General features: G+C 44.1%; 1 protein-coding gene across 1 annotated transcript in view; it reads right to left on the bottom strand.

Annotated features, from left to right (window-relative positions):
• Positions 1 to 25590, bottom strand: part of PREP (prolyl endopeptidase) — a 1557310-nt gene that overhangs the window by 181027 nt on the left and 1350693 nt on the right. The window contains exon 13 of the mRNA XM_069606586.1: positions 12286 to 12417. Within this exon, the coding sequence (XP_069462687.1) occupies positions 12286 to 12417 (132 nt within the window). The remainder of the gene's footprint in view (positions 1 to 12285; positions 12418 to 25590) is intronic.

The raw sequence follows: 25590 nt of genomic DNA, 5'->3' as shown, positions 1-25590 counted from the left end.
GATGGTAACATGTGGATGTGTCACAACGAAACCTCTGCGATGTCTATGGGTACCTCTGTCCCCAAGCACCAGTGAAGGAGAGAATAATATACTCCCTCACCAGTTATTGAGGCCACAGGTGTAAAGGGTCAGGAACACGGGTACCAGGTGCTGCATGGGAAAAGCAGGTGAGTGTGAGTATAAGGCAGTAACCTGTGAATGACCAATAATCAAGAAAATGGGGTGGGACCTACCTAGCATGGGAGAAGAACCAGGATGGGGAGACAGCCGGGGGCGCTGGGGGTCAGAACCCCTCACTTGGGGCTTGACGTGGTGTTGAGCCGAAGTCCAAAACAACCTTGAGCCAAAGGGGAGTTCCAGAGCCAAAGTGTCCAAGATCCGAGGAAGGCAAAACTCGAAAGTTCCAAAAGCCAAGTCCGAAATCTGTAAGAAGCAGGTCCAATGATGCAAGCCAGAAAGTCCAAAATCCACAAGGCAAAGTCCGGGCAACCAAATCCAAGGAGCAGGCAAGACAGTCCAAAATCACCAGAAGCCAGGGTTCAAAAGCCGGAAGGTCAGGATCCAGGATAAACACAACGCCACTCGCAATGCTGAAAACAGCTGAGAAGCGCGGAAGCTCGGCTTCAGTGTACTTTTGAGCCGGTGCTTGGGTCACGTGATCGCTTCCTCACTGGGTCACATGAGTGGCGTTGCGTATCACGTGACCCTTGCAACCGGGAAGCGGCAAAAGGATTGCCTGGGTGGGCCGCTCCTTCAGCAACACGTGGGCGTTGCCCACGTGACCAGGAAGCCGGGGTGGTGAAGACCGATCCACCCCAGCGCCACCGCAGCCACAGTTTCCACGACGCCGTGCGCCGCCTCCCCCATACGGGGAGCCTGGCGCCACGGCCTCTGAAGGGGAGCGGCCGGGAAGGACCACCGCCGCAGGTAGGGTGTCGCTGGGAGGCGGGCAGTGTTATGCGTTGGGAGGTGGGCGGTGTTTTGCGTGGCTCGTGACAGGATGAAAGGGGGGTCTACCCTGTCTTATGCAGTGTGAGGCTCAGTAGGCTCAGATGTAGGCCCTCTGTCTCTTACTGCTAATCTGAAGGGTCTAGCCAACACTGGAGTGGTTTCTCCTTTTATCCTGGTTTCCCCCTTTCCCTAGGATGTGCATTGGTCCCTGGTGGTTCTAACCCCACCCCCTTGACCAGTGGTAAACTGTTGCCCCAGAGGCTAGCTGTAGCAATAATGGCCTCTAATGTGGTTCGTCAGTCGGCCTGTGGAGGGATGTGGGGCTTCCTTTTCTGTGTCTCAGCTCTGGAAACTCTGCTCTCCTGCTGGAATTCCTTGTTGTGTGCTGGTTCCTGCTGATGCACCTCTACTGCTCTACTGCTGGGTTTGGCAAGAGACAGGAGGGAGTAGTGGGTCTATCCCGGCTCCCCATGTTGAGTCGCATGGGGCTTGCTTGCGTGGATTCTGCCGTGGAAGCGGCAGCTTTCCACCGTTCTGTCTTTCTTTTCAGGACCATTGGTTTGCTTATGTGGGCGTGAGGTGGGTCTTTGAGGAGGGGGCACCTTCCTGCTGTACTTGGGAGTGTCTTCAGTCCATCTCTTCGGGAGCTGTGGGAGCCCTTGTTCTGCCGTTCATCGCTGCCCCGTCACAGGTCTCTTTGATTCACTGTCTCAGTGGTTTGCCACCTCTTGACAGCTAGCTAGGGTTTTATAGGCTCAATTAAACACATATGGTTACAGGGGAACAGCAGCTAAGAGCCCTAGGAAGGAGCCTGAATGAAAAAGTAAAAAAATCAATAATGATCCCAATAAAGTAGAGCAGAAGGCCCAGCCAATCTGTAGCAGGGGCAGAATTATAAAAAGTGATGACCATTACTACAGGGCAGAGAACAATGATAAGGAAATTGCAGGACCACACAGTTTGGGGAAATTATATGTTGTGATGCAGAGGAGCCAATGTCACTAAAATGTATCAGCCGAAGTTAAAATGAAACGGGGCAGGGAACTGAAACGTTATATGATGAGGCGATGAAACCTTTGTAAAATCTAGCAAAGGCATGAGATGAGGCAGGAGAAGGCTCTTTGAGGCCTTTTCAAATCCTGATATGATGATAATGTGGGACACACAAACGACAGCACTCAGTAAATTAGGCTTTTGCTGTTAAATTCTATAGGGCAGAAGGAAGAACACAAATGTCAGATAAACAAATGCTTCCGTCAGACATTGTTTAATATTTTGTATTGTATATTCTGATTTTTGTAGTTTACTTGTTAAATTATTCTGCTTGCATGTTTGTTTCTGTATATAGTGCCTTGAAACTGTTGTCAGATGCCGATTAGCCTGCGCTCAATACGGAAACAAAGCAATGTCCCACCCAAGGTTGTCTAGTTCTCTTGTCTCAGTGTGGCTGCCGCTCTTCGTTACCCATCTAGGTGCAGGCTTTCCTGGGTCCCAATTCCACAGCTATCTTACACCAATAGCCCACAAGTCCAATTCCAAGTCAGTTCCTTGAAATCCATCATTCATAGATATCTGAGTCTCCTACCCCAACTGTATGTACAACATGAGCTTATCGAGGGTTTGGAGTCAGAAGTCCACACTAGGACTCTCTACTCTCCAGGGCCCCTTTCCACCTTCAGGTTTGCACACTTGGGCACCCTTTCCTCTAAAAGACTTGGTGCTCAGAGAGGCCTTGCTGGGTCTTGTGCTTCCTCCCACCTTCTCACCCTGTCTTGGGCAACCTGCCTTCTCACTCCTCCCTTCTTCTGATGTTGTGCTACTACCACCTACAGTGGTTATCACCCCATCTTGGGGTCACCCCCTCATCCTGTTAACACACTCCTACTACTATAACCACCTCTTCCAGTTCTTCACCACTTACTCTTGATGCTAACTCCCAAGCCAGTCTCTTACCTCCTTCAAAAGCCTACACTCCTCCATGGTCCTTGTATTGTGCTCCAAACGCCTCAAACAATTCACACCCTCTGACTGAGCTATTTGGCTTATATAGTGCGTGCCGTCCTCACATTGGGGGTGACTTTGTGAGGGTCTGCACCTGTGGATCCAAATTGTTGGAGGGTTGGGAATGGCTGTTGCTTCAATTATCACTTGGGTCCAGTTAAGGCTGAGTGAACAGGCCTATAATCTTTTGCGAGACTACCAGTCCTGAGCAGGAGTAGAGATGTTGAAGACAAAGCCTCATAATCTGCCCATCCGGAGAAGGAATACAGAGGTGGATGACAGAGTATATGAGTGAATGGCATTACCGAGAAGGAATTTAAAGAACTATGACAAACCTCTGAGAGACTGACAGTTCTAAGAAGGGATAAAGAAATTTAGAGCAAAGCCTCTGCCGGACTGCCCATCTTGTGAAGGCGTATGGAAAAGTATGCAAAACCACTGGGAAACTAATCCAACATATTTATGTAATGTCAACAATAAAGAAAAAACACATTTAAAGAACATAACCTGCTAGATCTGTCTTTTTGATGTCATTTCATCACGGTCATTTGATACTTTGAGGTAGAGGCGGTCAGACTGCATAGATGTATGGACATTTATTTAACTAACAGGGAGGGATTAGGAAGCATTTATAGAGTGGGTAGGAAGCACTGTTGAGCGCAGAACTCTCTAAATGAAAAGATCTCAGCAAGGCACTGACTATGCAGCAAGAGTTGAAGGGCAAAGTAAGGTGCAGCACCACTTACCAAAGTGAGTACTACCAGCGGGGACGTGGACAGGCTTATAGATTAACAAAAGGCAGAACCCTGTATCTTTTGGGCACCTTTTTTCTCAGCTCGAAACTGCACAGATGCAGGAAGGCTCTTCAAACCAACAGTTAATTACTTGGAGTACTACCTCGAAAGATGCCTCGTGGAGAGAAGCCACCAGAAAGGCAGCTGCATGGTAATTTCAATTCCTTCATGTGTCTTGAGGAGCCCAACCCATTAGAGAAGTTGCAAAATTACAGGAACATTCTTAACGGTTCAGTTGAGTCAGTAAAGCCATCATGCCGCCCTGAATCATTTTACGCACGCTGAACAGACAACGAGGCATAGGGAGCTGGGAGACTTTAGCAACCAAGCCAACAGAGAAAAGAGTTGCGAGTGTCTGGTGATTCCATTTGCCACCTACAGACGTGGAGCAAAGATACTCAAGAGAGCTCGCTGAAGGGAGAGGTTCCGAACGCAAGCAGAATCCCAGACTATGTCTGTGATAGGAAATCCCATGAACAATTATCTGAGCTGTGAGAGAAGAGAAGAGAAGGAGAGGGAACCAGACCCCAGATATTAACTGCCCAATTTGGTTGGCCACAGAAGCCACAACCAACAGTAGGCCAGGAGAAATCAGGGAAGAACCAGTAAGGGACAACTGAGAGGGTTGCTAAGGTGGTCAAAGATGATGGGGGAAGAGAGAGGCAGGAAGAGAAATGGGTGTGGCAACCTGGCAGAGAAGGATGAAGTAAAGGGTAAGAAAAGGCTCAGAGAGAAAACATATTCTGTTGCCGAGCTGGAGGAACAAGTTACAGTACCATGAATTAGCAGGAGTTGGGTACTCCCAAGAGAAATGTATGCTGGGGTACATATCCAAAACGTAGAACAACACAAAGGGAAGCATAAACATGGACTTCAATGCTGCCTGAATGATGGGTACTGATGTCCAGTTCCCCAGGTCAAGTGTAATACAGGAAAAGAGGGGCGACATATGAAGAGACCTGAACATTGACTGAATACTGGGAAGTTACATTCCCAGGACAAGTATAACTGTGCTTAGGTGAGTGAGAACACTGATGCATGCAGGAGCACAGAGTCCAAACCCAGCATAATACTATGAGAAGGTACAAGACAAGCCTTTAACATTCACTGAATGCTGAGTAAAGGTGTCGGATCCCCCAAATTACGTCTAAAAGTGGATGGATGGAAAGAGTTGTCAAATTCGAATGCATAATGGGTAACAAAGCCATATCAAAGACCAAAAATCAAAGTGATCCTTGAAAGCATTTTGGGAAAAGGGATCTTACCAAAGTCTAAATGCATGTGGGGAAAAAACACAAGACAAACTTAATGTTATCCAATTCTAATGCATGTTGGGAAACAATGTTTTATCAAAGTAGAAGTGCTATTATGCATGTTGACAAGCACAGTCTTATCCAAGGACATTATGGAATTACTATTAAAGATGTATGTTTAAAGGAAGTCTTACAAAAGAAGAAGCTTTTGGATTAAAAAGACCAAACATCTTATGCTTATCAAAGTCGAATAAGAAACATCATGAGACCTGAGCTTAAAAGAAAGGATCTTGGTGACAAGTAGAGTCAAAGCATGCTGAAAAATGAAGTCTTAACCCAGACCAGAAACAATGCAACTCCATAACAGTCAAAAAGTAAAGGTCACCTTTTTCAGGGAATTTTAACAATCTACCACCAAACAAGATTTGCATAACTCATTATTTCAAGTTCTTTTTGTGGGATGGTCAAGTCGAGAATATGAGTCTTGCAGACAACAATCCCTCTCCCACCCTATGGTACAAGAAACAAGCTGTTTTGTTTATCTCTGTTAACCGAAGATAATATAATAACCTTTGAAGCATACAAATAAGTTCTTAAAGATACTCTCCTGATGAGCCCTCTGACTCTAAGAGGATGAAACACGTATAGAGAGTTTACATTGAAAACCTTGAAAAGGAATAAAATATGCATGTATAAATGAAAACAGTAATTGGACTACTTTGGCTCTCACCTTGAAGTTGTATATAGCATAACCAGTATGGCACAAACAGGATAATACAATTTTTCACAAACTATTCTTCCCTATCTCTAGCAGTCAAGATAGCGGTATAGACCAGTACTGACAACTGATCTCTACTTACAATCCCAAACACAACAATTTGGATTTGCCCAAAGGAAATGTCCTTTGACTGCTTCAAATATATTAAATCTTGACAAAGTACAAGTCACATTAGTCGATTTTAATGCCATACTGCCAGCCGGAAAAAACATTTTCGCCCATGCATCCACTCTCTTATCATCCCTGTCAGGAGGGATAGATGGGTATGCTGACTGCTTGGTAGACGTAACAGCCTGAACCACCAAACATTCTGGTGTTGGGTGTTTATTTAGAAACTCTGGGTTACTGCTTGATGGTCTGTATTTTTAGGCTACGTGTTTATTTACTGCAGCCGCAGTTTCTGGTGTCTCCCAATTTGCTGAGACCCTTTTCTGTAATGCACTGTGGAAGGGTAATATTAGATCCTTCTGGGGACCTTGTTCCTGTCTGTGCTACCATCTTGTTCAAAAGAAGGAGTAGGCCTGCTCCAGCCTAAAAACGAATTACCTTACTCATTAGCTTCTTATATGAGCAGTCAGCATGTTCAGTTGGGTCTGGTTGCCAAACTCTAACTCAGGAGTGGTATCTACACGGGCTGACTGAAGGTCATCATATAAGTCCCTTAATCTGGACTCATCAGAGATTAGCTCTTCTGGCACATTAGGGGTGCCAAATCCTAGCCCAAAAGATGGTGTTTTATCATCAGAAGGATGATCTTCCTCATATATAGCTGATAATTACATCAAAAAGTTTTTTTTAGGTAAAGATTTGAAAATCTTTTCCTGTACCACCATTGGCTTCGACAATTTCGAAGTAGTCGTCGACAATGACCTCGAAGACGTGATCCCCTTAGTCGGCGTTGATATCGGCGTTGACAGCTCCGACAGAGTCAGCGAAGATGTTGACGTTGTCGGTTTCTTATGCTCCTCTATGGGCTAGGTTCCCGACTCGTCGAAGCCCTCAACGATTTCTTGCCGGATCGACATCTTTCGCGATGTAGCACCGGCTTAATGCTCAATTTTGAATATTTAGTCTTCGACTTCCCTTTGTCGTCTTTTTGTTGATTGACAGGGGCATGGGCTTTCTGCTTCTCTTTTGAGGAGGTCTGGGGGGTCGAGGCCGTATTCTCGAAGATATTTAGCATCTCGGTACGAAACGCATCCCACTTTGCAAGGGAGTCCGATTTCGTTGGACACCTGATTACCTCAGCCGAGGAATCACTGGAGGTCGAAGGCAACCTATGATGCAGTTTCTTGGCCTTCTTCAAAGACGACGACCAAGAATGGCGTGATCGACTTCTTGATCTTGAACGTTTTGATGTTTTAAGTCGAGAGGAATCCCTCTACTCCTTGATCTTTTTTTAACTCTGCGAAAGTGACTATGAAGCCAACCTATCCAAAGCCCATTTACCTTTACACTCCATGAGAGCCTTTTCGGTCATTGGTTAACAGGAGCCGCAGTCCGAGGTACGATGCCCAGAACCAAGGCACCACAGACATACGCGGTGGGGGTCGGTGATCGACATCTTTGATCCACAATCTTGGCATTTCTTGAATCCCGACTTAGGCATCGATGGTGCTGACGAAGACATTTTCGTACAATAACTATCGATTCACAGAAGAACGGGAGCATGCCGTAATTCTCTCGAAGCGTTAGCTCGGAAAAATGGATCTGAAGCCAACTGGCTCTCCGTGCGCTACTTAAACTGATGATGACGTCGACAGTCGAACGGAAGCCTGCCAGGGACATCAACTCGACGAGATAGCACAGAACGCCCGCAGTCGAGAAAAAAGTAAGAAGCAGCTGGAGAGATAATTATCATAAGGTGAGGAATACATGGGAGGACACAATCCATTCGAAAGGCTACTTGAGTCATGCTGATCCACATTATCATTCTTTCATGGACATAATGACATCAGGCCTAGACTGTGTTGGGAATGAAGAAAACCATGCAAGGTCTGAGGAAAAGGGGCAGAATCAGTCACCACTGCTGGACCCCTTACAGAATGAATATGTCCTCGAACTCAACAAGTGGAATATTAGCATCTTTGTTAGCTGAGCAGGGAAACAAGAACACATATCGCTGCATCCGGCAAGTCGCCCATGTTTATGGGCACAGGATCCTAAAGGCAGCAATGCTGAGCCGTGGCAACCCAACAGCAGACAGTGCATAGGTCCTCTTTGGAGGCAGTACCAACGTCGGACTTCAAAATGGCTGGTTTCATTAAAAGCCTCAAAGCAATGTGGTAAGCATAGAGATGAGCCATATGGCCAAATTAAGAGAACACAGCCAACCAGAGGGAGTGCTCTATGGGGCTGAACCAATGAAAATAATTCACAACGATGTATAAAAGGCTGGAGAAACTAGACCCAGGGAAGTACTTATGAGAAAGTGACAGAAAGTGCAGACAAATAATCCCAGAGATCAGAGTTAGCTGGCCATGTTCAGAGGTCTCAGGAAGCTGAAAAGGCATAGGGACCTGAACAAGCTGTCAAAGCTGAGGAGCTCCAGGCAGCTGACAAAGCTGAGAGGCCTAACAAAGCTTAGACAGAGGACAAATCAAGAAGGGCCTGAAATCTGAAAAAATGGAAAAAGCAATGAGAGGTGGAGGAACGGGTAAAGCTGGGAGAATTGAGCAAACTGAGAAAGTTGTGAAGTCAGAGAGAGCTGGGACCAGAGATGTCTGAACAAAAGTGTAAGCCTGCAAGTCCAGATAAGGAGCCAGGGAGAGCAGAGAAACCTGTGTGACCACGCCTGGCCCAAAGGGCTTACCTGATAAGAGAGTGAGGCTATTGGGTGCTGGCTAAAGTAGGGTCAGAGAACCTGAAGGCATTGTAAGCTGAAAGCTATATCCCCGAGAGATTGAGCTGTGCAGATTATCCTTCAGTATGCCTTTGGTGACAAGTACTGAGCTGGGCACTACATTCTGGAAACTGTGCAAAGAAGCTCAAGAAGTAGGCTGGGATGCGATATCCTTGAGAATGTGCCTAGAAGGTAGGTTTGGGCTGGATGCTATATCCCTAAAACTATGTATAGAAGGACAAGAATATGGATGCAGAATATATCACAGAGACGCTATATAGAAGATGTGATGAAGCAAACCGTGTTCTATAACGCACAGAATGTTTAGAGAAGAGATCCAGAGGGAGACCAGTATCCCTACTAGACAGTCCAACATTGATGCATTATTATTAGATTATTTTATTTTAAAATCAATGATATGAAATGGCATTTATAACATGCCTATACACAAGTGTTTCAAGGTGTGAATATCAACTATTAACCCTGATGAATAACCCATGGCTTTATATTCAGTAACTGCCTGAACTGTAGTATCCACCAGGGACATGCTTTCTTTTTTAGTTCATAATCGCATTTGTATGTAGTCAAAGTAATACTCTCTTGGGCAAATTGACAGCTATTGAACACAATTAATTTCAGGCAAGCGAATAATCGCTATAGCAACGAAACCAACTTACATAGTGCCAAACTGGAAATCGAAAATAGTAGAAAAAAACGTCAGAGCTAATCGATTTGATTTGTTTTCAGGAACTATCTGCAATATTTGCATATTTTGCACAGAATCCACTCCTCCCCACACTCTGTCTGCATGTGCCCTCAGGTATTTGAGTCCAGCTGAGGAAAATCATGGCCGACATCATATACCAAACCACAAACAGTAACAGAAGGAGCCATCAGAGGCGTAGCCAGGATTGCCTAACAAGTGGAGTCTCAAGCTAATGTAGTTGAGCCCACAGCAGTGACATTAACATCTGTAAATGCCACCACACAACGCTGCTGAGTGGGCATTTACAGATTTTGGGTGGGCCTTGCCCGCTCAGGCCCTACCGTGTCTACGCCTCTGTGAGCCATTTGCATTTGTTAGCTTTCCTAACCCACAGTAGGCCACAGCTATGCCGGTGTGAAACATGCATGGCCATGCTTTATGTTACGTTATGGTTATTGTGTACTTTATTGTGAGCCTTTCCAACTGCAATCACAAAAATGAAACAGAAACCTCCTGTTTCGACTATTTAAACAGATTTTAAAAAACCTAGTATTTATGGAATTTAAAATTTGCGCATGAAACCCAACTGTACTTTCTATCTCCAATCTACCGGTTTCAGTATGAGGCCAATTCAAACACTAACTCTTAGAAATATCATTCTCGATGGCTCCACCGTAAGAATGCAAATCAATCATCTTCCTTCCAAGTACAGATCCATCCCTCTAATCGACATCAGTACGCCACCTATGTATAAGCGTCTATCCATCGTGTAAAACCAGGATTGTAGCCAGAGCACTTCTTAGCATTTGCAATCTTGTCCCAACAAGCGATGTACCCTTTGCCATGAAAAGATTCACTGCATGTTGCTCGCAGAGCGCCCTCTCACACTGTAGCCCTGCCACACTCGTCTGCCGCAACTACTTGAGGAACAGCGGCATCTTGGAATGCACATTTCAGCCACTATATACACTGTTTTGTACAGCACATTAAAGTAATTACTATATCCCTGCATTCATTCCCCGATTATGTACATTTATAACTATTTTAATATAGTTTTATATCAGGACACGAAGCTCTTTTGTCAATAGAAGTTCTAAAAATTCTGATAGAGTTGGAATTCATTTCGAAATAATGTATGAATTGGTATGTGATTAATTTAGTATTTTTGTTTTTAGACTTTTAATTGTGCAATAAATGGGTGAAATGCTCTATGTTTAAAATTCTGCATGTGTATGTGAAAAGTCGTTTTTTTTATTAAACTATATCACATTAATACAATAATATATATAGTTTTAAATGGTGTTAGATCATCCTTTTAAAAAACAAAAAAGCCCAAAATGGAAGTATTTGTATCGCGTAAAAAACATGTTTAAAACTGCGACACTACCTATCTTGTAATTTAATGTATTTCTTAAATTCAAAATGCTTTATATTTTGTGAATGAACCTAGCAATGCAGGTTTATAAATAATAAATGTAGGAGGAAATCCTTTTTTCTAATTGCTCCATGCAGAGCATTTTGACATTGGCCATCTTTTTTTCTCTCATTTGATAAACTTTATTAAAACAGTGTGCAACATAGCAAGAAAAAACATTTGCATGCCAGATAGTCATGGAACGTGTAAATCAAGCAACATTAACAAGATGCAGCAGAGCACTAATGCCTGTCCGAGTTAGTATGCACTTGAAGCTAAAAGGGATCCTCACCAGCATGTCAAGAGGTTTAGGTAAGGAGGACACAAACACTGGTTGAAGCATCTTATTCATCATAACAGTCCAGGAAGTCACTCCAGAATGCTTCAAATAGTGAGTCCCAACCCTTTGCCCTCTGTGTCACCCACTCTATCATTGCCAGCTTCCCCCAGTCCGTGAGCCAGTCCTCCACCTTTAGAATCTGTGGTTTTTCCAGCGGATGAGCTGGAAGGATGGGAGGAAGCATGCTATGGATAGTTCGAGTGGAGTATTCTGAGGACTGGCCAACTGTGTGATGTGGACAAAGCTGAAGCAATTCTCAATGCTGGGAGGTCAATTTAACCTGCCACGACAAGAAATGAGGTTCTACTTGCAACCTGTAATCTCATTGTGGGAGGGCAGATTAGCAGAACCCGGCAGGGCACCAGGCTGAGCTAATGCACCTACTTTCAACTGGAAAGGAAAGCATGGGGCCAGCCACACACTAAATGCTTTGGCTGTTGGCCATCTTAATAAAGGGCAACACATAGCTGCAGTTCAATTTCTGATCATGGATGACATTCATCTCAGGGTCTTTTCTTGCTGAAAATGATTGCCAAGAAAAGCATTGCCAGAGAGAAAAAGAGTGATTATGTCCAAATGTCACTCTCACCTAGAGCACCACTTTTCGCTTCCCTTTGCTGTCAAGAAATGATTTTCTAGAAGCACTCAAAAGTGAAAACTGTTTTACACACAAGTTGCCCGGCATACATTACCCAGAATGAAACCCTTTAAAGGGGCTTAACCTCTTTATTTATGTAGCCTCTTTATGTAGCCTATTTATGTAACCTCTTTATTTATGTAGCAGTCTATCTTTGTAAAGCCAAAAAAGCCCCCTTCAAACCAGCGTATATCAATGATCAATACCAGGCTCTCTCTAAAAGAGCTATGCACTGAAATACTCCTGATACACCACCTTCAACTGCACTGTCTTTACAGTCTCCTCATTATGTGCCACCCTTACAGACCCAAATGTCTGCAACCACCATTATAATAATGTCCTCGTTTTCCAATGCAAAGGCCACTCATAACTTGATCACTAGTCCCTGGATGGCCCTGCATCTTTCAAGTGACTGCTGCGCTAAAAGTGATCACCTTCCTCCAGAGCATTCTGACCGGTCTCTGGTATTTTGTATAGGGACTCAGGACATGTACAGCACTTCATGAACAACAAAATGATACCAACACATTGAAAGCATGATTTCATTTAAAAGAACACGCAGTTCGTACCTACGAGAAGGCCTCCATTGGAACCGCCATTGATAGTAATCTTCTTGGAGGACGAATATCCTTCCTTCGCGAGGTATTCTGCAGCACACTGGAAGTCATCAAAACAGTTCTGCTTTCTGCCAAGGCTTCCATCTTTGGATGCAAGGAGACACAACACCCAGATTATTATTTTTCCACCAGCACTTGTCCTGCCACGTGCACACTAAATGTTGCTGATACATTTGGAATTATTTCCATCTTCCGGGAGCTTGTTAGCTCATTATCGACGGGTCTTCAGAGCAATAAAATGCTTGCAGCTAGAAGTCACATAATGCTTCTGCAAATAACTGATGCTTTCAGAAGCACTAAATAATATATATGATTGTGATGGACAGAACAATTGCGAAAGATCCGGAGTCAAACTATTCCCCATTCTTACTAAAAGCTTTGTACTTTAAGCTTTTATAAACATGCACACTATGCAGGCTTCAAGTGAGGTCTGCATTAATGGAACGCCGGGACCATTAGGCTAAGGGATGCCCTTATAAGTAACTAAATCCTTTTGTTCAGAACTGCATAAAGTAAACTAAATAGCAATGACATACAAAGAAAGCAATGCAATGAATACAGTTACGATTGCATTGGACACTCTGCAGGTTCCGCAACAGGGTCTGAAATGTATCTCTTTGCTTACATTATACTTTGGGAAAATAAGGAACTATTCTTAATTTGGTAAGCACGGGGATCCACAAATTAAAAATGCTCTTTGAAAATGATCATGCATTTTGAGTACAAGTTATTAAACTATTTATCTCCTGACATTTAAACAAAGGACGTGATTACTTAACATTAGTCATCATTATGAGTATAGCCCTAGCAGTGTCCATACAGTACTTGTCATCAAAAATTGTGATCTCATCAGACATGCATGCACCCTGTGTCATGAGATGAAGCCTGGTACTCAGCAAGTGACTACTTCTAAAATTATTTCATTTTTACTCCATTGCCTCCTAGAGTAAAACGAAATGCTCCTCTCTGCAGTGTGGCACCAGATGGAATCTGCATGCCTCATGTTCAAGGTAGCCGAGTGCATGGGGATGTGGGAAGATGTGTTGAGACCTACCTACGCTTTGTCCGGCTTTCACGTTATAGCACCGTGAATTGGTTTGGACGCTTGCCTGCAAAAAGGAAACCGTCCTGAAAGCTGGGTTTGAATCTGACTTCCTCCTACTTCACCTGCACTATCTGCCAGATACGTAGACAGGGTAGGGCCTGAGCGGGCAAGGCCCACTGAAAATCTATAACTGTCCACTCAGCAGAGCTGTGTGGGCATTTACAGATGTTAATGTCACTGCAGTGGGCGCAACTGCATCAGCTTCAGGCCCCACTTGTTAGACAATACTGGCTACGCCTCTGCTAACTGCAGTACACTACACTTTTATTGTACTGCACTATGCCCAGAATCATCAGGCCAGAGATCAGCATGAAGATGAGGGAACAATAGTATCCACTGTATTCAATAAAATACTATTGATGGGTGGCTAGAAACCTGGTGCCCAGTTGATTGAGAGCTTTCTCCAGTTGATGAGGGCTTCACCAGGCAAAAAACCCTGGGTTCCAATCAATTACAGTTAAAGGGTCATCTTCACGCACCACCGATATTACAGAGAAAGATGGTGCTCAACGTGCATTTGCGGCAAGGGCTAGAGTCATGCAAGTCAAAAGTGCTTCGCCTCCATGTTGAATGATTAAGAGCCACCTAGTGGTGAAATGGTTAACAGCCGAGACGTAATTTCACCAAAATGCCAGGGGTAGTGTAAGTGACATCACACTACCCTTGACCTCTGATGATATCACACGAAGTGATGTCATTTGACCCCACCCCGAAGTGACATCACAGGAAGCAATGGAACACAACCTTTCACCCCTTGACAAAACAGGAAGTGGCATCACATAGCACTGTTCCTAAATACACTATGGAAAATATTGTTACAATATCACTATAATGTGATATACATTTCATGCAAGAATGGATAACCATATGTATCGTTAATATCAGTGTGTATAGGCTCATATCACCAAATTACTGGTGAATGCAAGCAGACGTCCAAGGTCAAATGATAATGATGTGTTATTATATAGCACTTACGCTTAAGCACTTTATATAGAACAAATATGCATACAATATCACCCAACCTGTGTTGCTGCTCATTTAGCGACCTCAGAAGAATGAAAGGCTGAGTTGAGGTGTTTAAGGAACAGACTAAATCAGTGACTCACCCCCTGAAGTGTGCCTGAAACAAACATTTAATGAGTCTAGCAATTATTGTATAGGATTCCAGAAAGAAACATTGTTTGTTATTCCTATTCTTTCTTATTTAGGGTCACTGCTCGAAGTGTTACACTTTTGGAACCCCATGTTTTTTTTACAATGCCTGAGCAAGAAAGCCAGCCACTACAAAAATAAAGAGGCACATGGCACTGGCCACTGCCCAGGAGCTTACAGTTTTTTTTTTTAAAGTACCTTTTTTTTGGCGTCCCTGATATGGCGTCCCTGATAAACAGCAACTTGGAAGACTGGCTCAGGTGTGCATAACAGATAAGGTGGTGGGAAAAATAGTAGCAAAATGCGTCAGTGAGATGGCTGATAAAAAAAGCACAAAATGTTCAAATGTTGCTTTAAAGTATAGTATGTCACATTTTTATAAATAAAATAGAAAATATTAGCAGAGAAAATAAATACATTACTAAGGGATCTATGGAAAACAGCCAAACCATTAAGAAAATAATCCAGGAGGCTCTGTACCACGATGACCGAAACAAACGGTCACAAAGAACAAACTAGTGTCCTTTCTGATGAACAACCCTCAGGCGGATTCCTAATCTTTGATGTCAATCTCTCAACTGAGCTGCTCTTCAGAAACGTTTCTCCTGCATGGGAGTGCAGCACCGCTCCACCCAATAACGGTATGCAGTATATATATAGGCGCTGTGCCCCAGGACCTCAGATCTACTCTTTTGTCCTAGCACTCTGATGCTAAGGGACCGCAGAACCAAGGTATACTAGCTAACTGCCAAGAGGGGCAGGTAGGGAGCGCGATGAGGAATCCATGGGAGCAACGTCCATCAGAAAGAACATTATCGAGAGGTAAGTAATTTGTTCTTCTAATTGACTCCTTCCAGCCATAGATTATACATCTTTGATAGACTCCTAAATCAGTACAATGACCTGGAGTTCGGAGGGTAGCAACGACACCACAAGGAACAGAACACTCTGAAGGACAGCTCGGCTAAAACGAGTGTCCTTATCAGACATAGAATCCAAGCGGTAATGCTTAGCAAAGTTGTGCAAGGAAGCCCACTTGGCATAAATTCCAATACAGTGACTCCATGCTGCAGAGCCGAGGTGGCAGCCAACCCTCTGGTGAAGTGAGCTACGTGACTCAGAGGGATTTCATTGCCAGCCAGATCATAGCATTCAGAGATGCAGAGAATGATCCATTGAGACAGGGTCTGTTTAGTCAGACCTGCCAGCTCAGGCTCCATCGGCCGAGAGACGTAGAACTTGAGACCCTGTGTGGGATCGAGCCGATGGAAATTATTCTTCGCCTTGGAATGATAAGGCGGAGGAAAGAAGACAGGCAGATGGATCTTTTGAGAGTTGGAAGCCCAAAACAACCTTCAGAAGAAAGGAGGGTCTAACTCACAAAGTTGACTTTTCCTTGGAGAAAACCAAGTAGTGAGGTTGAACTGATAATGCCTGGAGTTCACTCCCTGTGTAGAAGCAGTGACGACGACCAGGAAAATCACTTCAAGGGTGAGCAATCTCAACAAACAAAAATGAAGGGCCTCAAACAGAGCGCCCATTAAAAATATGAACAGTAAATTTAAATCCCACTGCAACAATAAACCTGCGTGGGGGAAACATATTAGAAAGACCCCTCATAAATTGCACAATCGTGGGTTTCATGAAAAAGGGGCCCTACTCTGGGATCCTCTTGGAAGACCGAAATGGTGGCAAGATACACTTATACTGTATCAATCTGCAGGTCCCTCCGGGCCAAAGACAGAAGGAAATACAGCAAAGAGGATGTGGAGAAAGTAAAATGGTCTAAATCCCTCTCTCGGCAATAAGCAGAAAACATACGCCACCTGCAGGCATAGATGAATTTGGTGAAGTGTCGTCTAACAGAGAGGAGTACGTCCAGAATGCCCTATGACAGATCCCATTCCTTGTACCTTAGCCTTTCAGCAGCCAGCCATGAAGGTTCCGGCTGCGGAGGTTCAGGTGTACAACCATCCTCCCTGCAGATGGCTATGTCCAGCAGTTTCGGATAACACGTCCTCTGGGCCAGGCCCGGAATGATCAGGATCATCGTGGACCCGAACAGGCACAGTCTCCTGAGAACAAGCAGTATAACAGGCAACGTCAGGATCCCACAGAGCAGGTTGAAATCCCACTCAACTGGCAGGGAATCCCTCAGAACTCCCTGACGAGCGAACTCCCTTGAACAGAAGGACTTGCACTTCTTATTAACAGCTGAAGGAAAGAGGTTCACTGTAGGAGTACCCCAAATGGAGAACGTCTCCCCATAACCTCTTGGGCGAGTTACCACTCATAGGAGGTTGAAGACTGTCTGCTCAGTATATCCGCCAGCACGTTCTTCTTGCCGGCCAGGTGGGCCACAGTCAGAGACACTCTGTTCTCCAGAGCCCACAACCACAATCACATTGTTTCTCTTCACATAGGCAAGGAGCCCATCCCGCTTGTTGAGGTAATGCATGGCTACAGAGTTGACTGTAAGAATCAACACTGCCTTGCCCTTCACAGAAGAGAGGAAAGTGACCAGGGCCAGCCTGATTGCTTTCAGCTCTGGCAGATTGATGTGTTCCCACCTTTCTGGCACAATACTGTGACTAGAGACACCTGAGGCCAAAGCTGATGAAACAAAACGACCCTTTCAGGAGGTTGTACCTCATGGACCACCATTGCTGGTCATCTGGTACTCTCTCTAAGACCATAAGAAGGTCTGATGTCTGTCCCTGAAACTGTGACCACTATAAGCTCAGAAGCCACTACAGTGACCTGATGCTTAGTCAGGCTACTAGCACCTAAAGGATGCAGGAGGTCATAAGACCCATGCATATATAACGAAGGGTGGACCAGTAGAACAGGATGACACCAATTACTCAAAAATTCTCCATTTTAATCAATATTCATATAATAACAATAACTTCATGTATAGTTTAAAAATATCAATTCATTTAGTCAACATCTCTCTCAGACATTCAGTCTCAAACCCATACTTCCTCATTCAAACCTCTTCCAACAATAAAACCAATTTGGCATTTCATATACTGTGTCTTCATACTCTTTACACAGAACTTTCGATAGATTACATAGATTCATCAGTCCCAGTGGGACTGATGAAATGACATATCTGCCAGAAAAGTGTTTTTTGATAACATCATAAACAATAGAATATAAATAGCTTGGTAATTATGTCTCTTTGAACCACATATGGGGTGGAATTAAACCCATGTACTGACAGGATCACGATACTGATTATGTACCTAGTATTTAATGTTGGTGTAACGAAAATGACATCTTATACAGCCGATGTACTTTAGGAAAGGATGTGGTAGTGACCTAGACCTTAGGCTTGGCAGTCTAGTCAATCCGACTCAAAAATATCGCTTTATTATATACCAGCGGCTTCTCTCATTACGTTTTCCATTATGGCTAAAGCACACTTTTGAATATCATTAAGATCGATAAGGATCGGCATGATTACCCCATTAATTAATAGGCTTATTCATGGCCCATTCGTATGGTTATTCCACAATAGTATAACAAAACGCTATGATATACACTGCTTTTTGTGGTGTGGTCAAGTAAATAGAGGCTGGTATAGTGTGTGTATGCGGTTAACACGATATGGTTTTACTTTCTCTCGAAGCGGAACTGACTGCGAGTGCCGTCCGGAATAGTCCATTTTTTATGTTGGGTTGAGAACCATGGGACAACACAATGGTCCATTTTTTGTGTTTAGTACAGACCCAGAGGTTAAATAGAAAGTCCTTTCTTTATTACCACCCACACGAATAGCATGTGTACGAGTGGCGAAGTACGGCAGCAAGTTAAAAACACTGGTAAGTGTATCAAATAGATGCCGTTATGAATTTGATACGAGCGGTTTCAAGTTGAGGCTGCATAGTAGATGGCTTCTTAGCGACTGGATTGTAATGTAATATAATACTCGCATATTGCATATTGCGTATATGCACTGATAAAATGGGTTGAGTGTATACTTAGACACGTGGAGTTGTTCCATGCCGCTAACTTGAGAAAAGATACTAGGTATAGATACAGACCGATGCATATGCCCAAGTGGGAGAAGGGACTATGATATAATGTTGTAGTGGAGGTACCCAGGCATGGGATAGCATTTGTATTTTTACATACGAGAGGTCAATACCCATGTGGTGACTGACCCCCGTTTTTTTAATGTTGTTTTTTAGGGAATCCATTGCCAAATTATTGGCTGGAGCACCCGACATCAGACGGACCAACAATTTTCGTTTGCTCCCACACAGGAGTGTGTCGAGGGTAAGCTTATATATACAGTGCATACACATGGTTTCAATAAACATGGAAGGTAGAAACAAGTAGATACATTGGTATTTTATTATTGTTCCCTTAGATTGTGGAGTTTCTGAGGCCAGGGGCCTATTCTTGGGTGCCGCACAAGAGGAATATTGCACATATCCATGAGGTGGAGTATGTAAGTGTACCCTACATACACCAGGTGGTGGTTGACATGCTATCCTATGTTTTAGGATTGTATCCTATGTTTTAGGAATATATATAAGAACAGAGAATCAACTGTCTCTGTTTTCCACAGGTGTTCCGCTAGTTCTTGGTTACCAGTGGAGGATTGATTCCGTCTACCTACCCGCTTTCCCTAGAGTTTATATTGGGGGTGAGTAGGTTCCTATGTGTTGATTAGTCATTACACATGTGACAATATTAGTCACCTTGAATAAGAAATAGGGATGATACCATATCCTGATGGATGTTTTATGTATGTTTTTATTAATTTGAATTTGGCCTATACCATTCCAGAAGGGTGGATCAACTATATCCTGCCCTAGGTCCTGAAGAAGGTCTTTATAAGAAGAGAGAGATAATCATCTCTAAGTGGACCGAAACACGTGTCGAGGACTATCTGACCTGTCTGGAAATTAGAAACCAGATTTGATATGACACCTGATATTAAGGACTGGGTCACTAATACACGACTGTAATCTATGGACAGTTCTGTGTAAAGAGTATGAAGACACAGTATATGAAATGACAAATTGGTTTTTATTTTTGAAGAGGTTTGAATGAGGAAGTATGGGTTTGGGACGGAATGTCTGAGAGAGATGTTGACTGAATGAATTGATCTTTTTAAACTATACATGAAGTTATTGTTATTATATGAATAATGATTAAAATGGAGAATTTTTGAGTAATTGGTGTCATCCCGTTCTACTGGTCCACCCTTCGTTATATATGCATGTACTTTACCTGAAGGACCAGAGACTGAATCGCAGGTGCACCCCTTTATTTATATTGGTCATAAGACCCAGCAAGCACAGAAAGGCTGCATCTGGAACTCGGCTGCGGTTGGAAAATTTGGACCATCTTGTAGATGTTCACCACTCTGTCCTCCGGCACAAATCACTGGCCTAGGTGAGTATCCAAGACTGCTCTGATATATCGGAAGGACAGGGATGGTGAAACCTGATATTTCTTGAAATTCAGGGAGGAGTGCAAGCAGTGCAACAGGCTACACATCATGTACAGGTATGCAGACGATAGGTCTGGAGAGCAGGCTTGGAGAAGCCAGTCGTTCAGCTAGGCAAAAACCTGAATGCCTTGCCTTCTGAGGCAAGCCACACCACTGCTAGCAGCATTGTGAAAACCCTGGTTGCCAAAAGGTCTGAAAGGTGGGTCTTGAACTGGTACTGACAGTTCCCTACTTTGAATCTCAGGTACTTCCTGTGCTTTTTGTGAATGGTCTCATGGAAGTAACCATCCTGGAGATCCAGGGAGAATAGCCAGTCATTCAGGCCTAGGGCCTGGAGGATATGGACGACAGTGACCATCTTGAACCAGGATGGGTCTCAAACTGCTGCCCTCCTCCGGTTCCAGAAAACAGGTTGAGTACCAACCCCTGTCTCGTTCTGAGTAGGGTACCACTTCCTTGGCCCCTTTTGGCAGAAGATAATGGATCTCTTCCAGCAAGAGAGGTTCTGGAGGCAAGGGTTGGTGGCTCTGGGGATGGTCTGTAGGGCGAAGGGCAAAAGGGATGCAGTCCCTGCTGATTGACCCATAAGGCCCAGGCATCATAGGTGGCATCTTTCCATTCCACTCCAAGCAGGGACATTCTGCCTCCCACTGGGGACTGATGGGAGAAGACCACTTCAGAAAGATTTCATGCCAGGGGCGCGGAAGGCACAGTGGAGGCGGAAGCATCTCCTCTGGGTGCACCCCAACTCCAACCCCTTTAGGCAGGATCCTGCGCTTGCTTGCCCATGGGACTTGGAATCTACATCTTTGGGCATACGTGGCAAAGGGGGCGAAAACGCCTTCCCATGCCTGCAGGGCTCACAGGACATAGCGTTAGCCTTCGATGCTTGGAACCTCTGTTAAACCACTGTAAGGACCCAACAGGCTTGGTGCCGAATAAGTTAATGCCATCAAAGGCAATAGCCAAAAGTTTCTGTTGGACATCAGTATTAAACCTGGACATCAGTATTAAACCTGCACGTCATCAGCATGGAAAATCTGTTCAAGACCGTACTTGTGGCCATCGTTCTAGCTACGCAGTCTGCAGTATCCAGACCAGATCATGGAAATCTTTATTTGACAGCAATAACGGTTGTTACAATTCTCAAATGGAGTCAAAACTGAATAAATAGAAATATATGTCATTAACAATGATGGGTAAGATAGCCTTAATTAAGGCCTGGCAGAGAGGTCTTCCAAAACTTGCATACAAATATAACAAATTGTTTATGGTATTCTGGAGCAGTGCATACAAAATGGATACAGTTCACTAAACCTTATGAACAAGGGGGATTGGAGGCCCCTGACTTTCACTTATTTATTTTTAAATGTGTTTATTATCATTAAGAAGAAGCAAGTGATTACAACAGTTAGCAAGAAAACAGTGAATGTAAAGCACATGGGTAAACTTGTGACCGAATGCAAACAAAATAACACAGAATAAAGATAAAGGAAAAAAAAAAAGTAACAACTAAAGAAGTTATTTCTCCTGGCATGTTAACTAGGCTCAAATAAATACAAAATAAAGGGACTTAGTAATTACAGTGAGGGCAGTGCATCATCTTGGGCACTGTAGGTGGGAAATTGGGTAACAAAAGAATTGGTTGAAATCATGCTCGGGGGAAAGGGGTGGATGCACAGAAAACTCACATTTACACATAGTGAACGCAATGGGCAAGCAGCAAGATGTTCATGGTGGCTTATCTGATGGGTGGAACATATTGAAAACAAGCATTTTCCAAGACTCATGAGAGTCCCAAAGGGTTTTGTCCAGGCAATATAATGATCTAGCCCACACTATTGTCTCAGCTTCACTCCAAATTTCAAATTCGCGGTACCACTGTTTCTATTGTCGGCTCCCCACTGACTTCCAGGACATGGCAATGCAGAGTTTAGCAAGAATGCAAGCTAGATCCAAACATTTAATAATATGCTTATATTTGCCGTTCCTGGGGTAAGCGCCAAGGAGGCATTCCGTCGGGCCCCAATTAGATCGAATAACACCTGCCATTTTGCAAGCAGGACCAAAAACCTTGCACTTTTACACATTTCCAAAACATGTGGATTAGGTCCAAATCATCTTGATGACACCAGGGGCATATTGAGTGTTTTTGTTTGTTAAATTTAGCGACTTTGCTAGGGGGCATGTATGTACGATGGAGCACATTTGAATCCGTTTGAAACAAGCATTCCGGGACACATTTTTTGGGAAACTGAGCATCCATTCCCATGTCTGTTCCGCAATTACAGTTCCCAGGTCTGATTCCTAGCAGGACTTCAATTTTAGACCCAGAGAATTAGGCCGGTTCAGCAAGCTGCCATACAATCTGGACACTGGCCTCCAACCATCTTATAGAGCATACATTAGAACCAGTAGCTCAGTCTCTTCCGGTTCAACAGACCACCCGCTCCCACCTGCATCTAGCCACACCCACCACTTTCATGTACTGTGGGAATGGTCCCTTGGGCAGGCTGGTTCTTTGGGCTGGACTATCCAAGTCGCTAAAGCTACCGTTCTTATACATATCTCCCCAGATGGAAATACCCCATTCCTCCCAGCTCTTTGCAACGCTAAGATCATTATTTTTGCACAGATCAGTCACTATCGGAACATTGGGCGAGTAGGAACAGGATATTCAAAGACGTTTCAACACCCTGAACCATATCTTCCTGCCCAGCTCCACTAGTACCAGTAAGGAATTCATGCAGTTGACCGGAAGCCACTGAATGTCATTGAGGCGGGCAGTGGCCACCAAGTGTTTAAGTAGCAGCGTTTCAGAAGAGATGTCATCAGATAACCATTTTGTTACAAAGCTTAGCTGGGCCACCAGGTAATACAATTCCAACTTGGGTAGTTGCACACTGTCTTTTTCATAAGGCAGGCATAATACTGTCAGTATCCAGATTAGACTGCAGTATTTGGCGGGAGGCTTCTTTGCTGTTCTTGATAACTGCTTCGAAGTCTTCACGCATTTTTCCCTCACGGATGTGCCCTGATGCCGCCGTTATTGCCGACCGCCGGCTTCAGTAGAGCACAAGAGGCATTTATACACCGCAAGCCAAGGCTCAAAGAGCCAAAAATCATCCTGCCCCATGCGTCTGGTTTTTAGCTCTCCCTTTCGGGGTGCAAAGATGGGAAAGACATGGTTTTAAGATTCACCGTAAAACCTGGGTCACCAAGCTTTTCAGAGAAACATGAGCTGAAAAGAACATGGGGGCTGAGGGTGTCGGTCTGTGCTTTTTTGCCAGGTCACGGTCCACTATGAGCACCAAAGCCAATTTGGCCCATAGTTCCAGCGCTGGTCCGTCTACTGCCTGATTGAAAAGCAATAGTGTCTCCTTCTTTGGGCTGATAGAAAAGCAATAGTGTCTCCTTCTTTGGGCCCCCGTCCAGGATATCTGTTGGCTCATACTGGACCTTCGGAATGTGAAGTGGCAGACAGCCCAGGTTCGTCATCAGATACTGGAAAGCGGTCTGGGGTTTGCCCGGGGTTGCAGCAGGGAGCATATCCACGCCTGGTGAGGTGTCCAGGCATCTAGTCTCCAGCAAGTTTGCCGCAAGGTCTACCAAGTCCCCTTGTTCCACATATGACTCCTCCAGGAAGTCCCTGACTTCTCTAGGGTGGAGGGGCTCCAGCCTGAAAGGGACAGTGGACCCCGCCTCAACAAATGTCCTCCAAATATGACATGTATGCCTTACAGCCCGTAAGGCATTTGATATCTAACACGAGGGAGAGACCTAACAAGGAGTTTATTTAATGTAATACCTTGAAAATGACCTAAGGTCAAAACACGTGTCGGCAAACGTGTTGAACTATGTTAAGCATCAGGAAAACCTGGTGAACAAGAAATCATTAAATGGCAAATTGTGCAACTGGGTATAGCAGTGAGATAATTGTTAGATAAACGCAATACCAGCAACATATTTACACTTGTTACATATTCAGGGCTCCAGGGGCTTGATCCCAACTTTGCATAGGTATGCAGCTATCACTAAATATCACTATTTACAACTAATATTTACCTAAGCGCAATCTCTGTCCAAATAGCCCCGAAATCAGTTCATGTCATGTAAAGAAGTTACCCCGGTGCTCTTACCTTCCTACATTGCTTAAATGAGAGTCCCTGTGTTTCTTTACTTGACCCTTTGTTATCACGCTGTTCTGATCTGATCCACATCAGACAGCTTTGGAGAACATACAATAAGACTAGAGACTACTAATTGGGCAATATGCAGATTATCCCCCTTCCACTGCAGCCCCCTTTCCACAAATGGAGAGGGTCTCCAACAATTTACTTCATCCCAGGAACTTGACATTTGTTGTGATGTATTTTGTGGGGTAGGTGGGCACAGCGCAACTCTCACCTATACGTTTTCTGTTATCACCAACCATTGCCTTTGTTTTATGTCCGTGGAAGAGACAGGCAGACATGAGTGCTTTTAAGTGCTTGGAATGTCAGACTTAATTAAAAAAGTTATAAAACTTCCAATATCAAATTACACATGATACTAATAGAATTCTTTGTTAATTTTAGAAAAAAATATGTAAAGTGTGAAAAAAACAAGTGTTCATTCCAAACAGTTTAAAAACACAATTTTCTTATTTAAGAGGATTTAACAGACACTTTTAGGCATTAGACAGAACATAGATAAGAAGGAATTGAGACCATTTCTTCACTGTAAAACGCAAGCTATAGTAAGTTGTTTATAAATCATTAAGTTTTCAAGTGTACTTATTATTTTGAATGTAAAACAAAGTTCCATACAGTGCTTACATATGTCTCTATAACACAAGCTTCGCAACAACCAGGGGCAATGAATCCCTTGCCCTGGTTCCTTCTCTTGACAATCCCCGGTTTCTTGAAACACAACAACCAGGGGCAATGACTCCCTTGCTCTGGTTCCTTCTCTTGACAATTCTCTCATAGGTCACAGACCTCTGCTTCTCTCTCTTTCTGCTTGGGCCAACTTGGTTCACTTGCCTGCCAAGTATGGTCCTTAGTAAATTGCTCTGTGGTTTCCCTTCATGGGAGTGGGTTCAAGACCCCTGTTCTTTATGTTCGGGTACTTGGAGCCCCCTTCTCCCAAGTAACACCAGGTGGAAGATGACTCACGTGTTCCTCATGAAGTGTGTCCCAGGTCCCTCTTCTTTGTGTGCGGGTACTTGGAGCTCTTCCTCCGAAGTGCCGACATGAGGAAGAGGACTCCTGTTGCTTTTGTTTTGTGGGTCTCAGACCATTAAGCTTCTCTTGTTGCGGGACAGACCTGTTTCACTTGCCTGCCAGGTAGTGTGACTGTGAAGATGCTGAATGCACCAGTTTCCCACAGCCAGCCCTACTACACCACTGTTTCAATCTTCCTCTGGGCAACGCGATTTTCCCTTCACATGCTTCACGGGCTTCAGGAACACCGGAACTTCCCTTTGCCAGCTCGCCTTCTGGCCCTTCCAACTCCCCTCTGGCATCCCGGTCTGCATCCTTCCACCATG

The sequence above is a fragment of the Ambystoma mexicanum genome, chromosome 4p (genome assembly GCF_040938575.1).
Source record: "Ambystoma mexicanum isolate Mex_15411 chromosome 4p, UKY_AmexF1_1, whole genome shotgun sequence".
Lineage (NCBI taxonomy): Eukaryota > Metazoa > Chordata > Amphibia > Caudata > Ambystomatidae > Ambystoma > Ambystoma mexicanum.
Note: the sequence above shows the minus strand (reverse complement) of the source record. Positions and strands in the feature narration are given on the sequence as shown.